The 2,852-nt window shown below is 37.8% G+C and overlaps 1 protein-coding gene across 1 annotated transcript in view; it reads right to left on the bottom strand.

The window, feature by feature from the left end:
- LOC107730067 (protein-methionine sulfoxide oxidase MICAL2-like) overlaps window positions 1-2,852 on the bottom strand; it is a gene marked incomplete at its 5' end in the record, with an annotated part of 9,380 nt that overhangs the window by 2,840 nt on the left and 3,688 nt on the right. Inside the window, one exon of the mRNA XM_016540800.1 lies at window positions 738-915. Coding sequence (XP_016396286.1) covers window positions 738-915 — 178 coding nt within the window. The remainder of the gene's footprint in view (window positions 1-737; window positions 916-2,852) is intronic.

Genomic DNA, 2,852 nt, shown 5'->3' with positions numbered 1-2,852 from the left:
AAATGCCCCTCTCTACAGTTTATTTTTCTATCTGACTAATGAGTTTATGGTCACCAATATGTTTTTTCTGAGGTAAATGTGGCATTACGTGACATTGTTTACAAGCCGTTATATTGACGTCTTTGCGCGGCTGAAACACAGATTGAGCGATTATATGAGACAGGATACGGCTTGTAAAGTTATACTCTTTCTTTTATCTTACCTTCGGATGTTTAGTCATGTTTATTTTGTGCTGAAACTGGTATTAATGTGGAGGAGATGATCAGTTCACGTGCGCCTCGCGCTGCCGCGTCTGTTGAACTGTGGCGCGCTACAGCGATCTGTCACTCCACATTAAACAGCGCCAAAACGGCATTTATTTTTTGAATACTGAAATACAATGGACAGAATTTGAATTATTGACATATATTGGATGGGAAGTGCCCTTCAATGTTCCGTCCATTAACTGAAAACAGGCTAAACTAATCGATTCTTGGGATTTAAGAATCTATATCGTTCCGTAAAAATGAGAATCGATTAATATCGAGATATCGATATTTTTTACCCAGCCCTATTTGTATAGTAAAAGGCAGCCTGGACATTCCGCTAAAAATCTTTTGTATTCCACAGATGAAAATTAAACCATACAGGTTTTATGCAACATGAGGGTGAGTAAATGATGATTTAATACTCATTTTAGGGTTAACTAATCATTTCATGAGAAACAGTGAGAATGCAGTACAGGTCCTTCACAGTACCTTCCTCTGAATCGAAGGAATGTCCTCCCTGGCTCAGCGGAGCTCTGCAGATATGACAGCGGAAACATTCCCTGTGGAAGCGGAATCCCTCCGCGCTGAGCCTCTCCACTACAAACACCCGTTTCTTACACGCATGGCACACATCTCCCAGACTCTGAAATTCTCTTTTTAAGGAAGGCTAGGGGGAAAAAAAGAAAGAAACAAAGAAACAAAAACCATTTAAGATTGTGTTGATTAAAACATGTTTAAAATAACCCTGAGAATAACATCCACACTGACTGAGCTGTCATGGAAAATATCATATCTAAAACATTACACTGAGAATCCTAATGTGATGAAATACTTCTAGTTTTGCAGTATACAGTACCTGGATGACCTACTGCAATGGCCAAAAATATACAGTATATCTTCAAACAGTGCTGGGTACTGTATCCCACAATGCACTCACTGTGCATGATTTGACTTTTCAGTTTGGCTCATAGTGATGAACGAGCCAAAAGTCATTTCAGACATGAAACATCTTTTCTGACTCATTATTTGATTCAATGTTTTAAAATTGCATTAAAAGTGCAAAATAACCATATTTATTTTTGAGTTAATAATATGGACGCCACATAATGACTTCAACATGCAAAATGCAGGTTATGTGACATTTGAAATGGTGCTGCATTTTTCATATTTATTCACATACCATTTTTGGAAAGCAGTAGGCAGTATACAGTATTTACATTGCTGTACAGTATGTAAACCTCTATGAGAGATTTTATCTAATTTACTCAATTTAGAAGAGTAACCATGGTAACATTTTTGGAGCTTGATAGTCCCAGTTCACATTTGCTTTTAATGTATGGAAATCATCTCCTGTATTCCAGGGAAGTAAGAAAGTCATACAAGTTTGTAACATCATTAAGGTGAGTAAATGATGACAAAACTGTACATGTTAACATGAGCTTAACTGCACAGGATGAGCTCATAAAATTCCTAATTTAATTCATAATTGTTTTTAGATTAAAAATAACTAAACAGTTGATCTGTGGCTTACCGGAGGGTCTGAGTTGTTTGCCTGGGGCCTATGATCATTTTCATAGAGGGTAACCAGACTGTCAGCTCTAGCGCCCACTATCAGAGACACTTTGCCTACTGTGTGCTACCAGCCAATGGGAGAGCAGGGACAGAAAGTGAAGAAAAGAGAATGAAACAGAAGGATAAAGCAATATAAGGCAGAGCATGAGAGGACATGCTGGGGAAAATCAGAGAGAAAAGAATTCAGAATATTTTTAACACCTTTCTGTCAAACAACAAGTCTGACCGATTAGATAGCTTCTTTCGAAACGGACTGCATTGCTCTATTCCATAACTCACTGAGCTGCATAAATAGGCACCATCTTAAAGCATCACAGGAATATGGTGTAAAACAGGCAAGATGCATCAAGCACCCCTCCTTGTTTTTTTTGTGTGCAAATTTTATGGTAGCATTGCACTTATCCTTGTTAGCTTAGCAACATGCTAACATCAGACTACTGAAACGAGTATGTTTTGTTTCCTGTGCAGAGTGATATGTGCCAATGGCGTTTACGTAACTCAGGCTCATTGGAAATATATGACTCTGGCTACATTTCTACAAAAGAACTTAGAAATAAGTTGTTTCAGGTACATTTTGCTACATTATTCAGGTGACACGTCCACTATAACACTTTCATTTTTTTCTCCATTGCAGATGCAGATTTATTAAACAGCAGTGTCTTGAAAAATTAAAATAAAAACGCATTTGCTAAAGCAACCATGCTGCTTTAGCTCCCTTCGAGGCTTTGAGCTCTTTTGTTGAGTGTCATGACTCGTGTTCGAAGTGACTCGTACCCAAGCTCTCCACCTGGTAAATGCAGTGCAGTACTAGGTGAGCTACCGAGCAAGTTTACTATGTCAGAAAATCCATATATATGGAGCTGCTTATGTGCTGCTTAAAGGGGTCATATGATGTTATTTTAAAGATCATTATTTTGTGTATTTGGTGTAACAGAATATGTTGACATGCTTTAATGTTCAAAAAAACACATTATTTTTCAAATACTGTACATTATTGTAGGTCCTCTATGCCCCGCCTCTCTCAAACACGTC

The sequence above is a fragment of the Sinocyclocheilus rhinocerous genome, unplaced genomic scaffold (genome assembly GCF_001515625.1).
Source record: "Sinocyclocheilus rhinocerous isolate Xijiao unplaced genomic scaffold, SAMN03320098_v1.1 scaffold878, whole genome shotgun sequence".
Taxonomy (NCBI): Eukaryota; Metazoa; Chordata; class Actinopteri; order Cypriniformes; family Cyprinidae; genus Sinocyclocheilus; species Sinocyclocheilus rhinocerous.
This window is presented reverse-complemented; position numbering and strand designations above follow the sequence as displayed.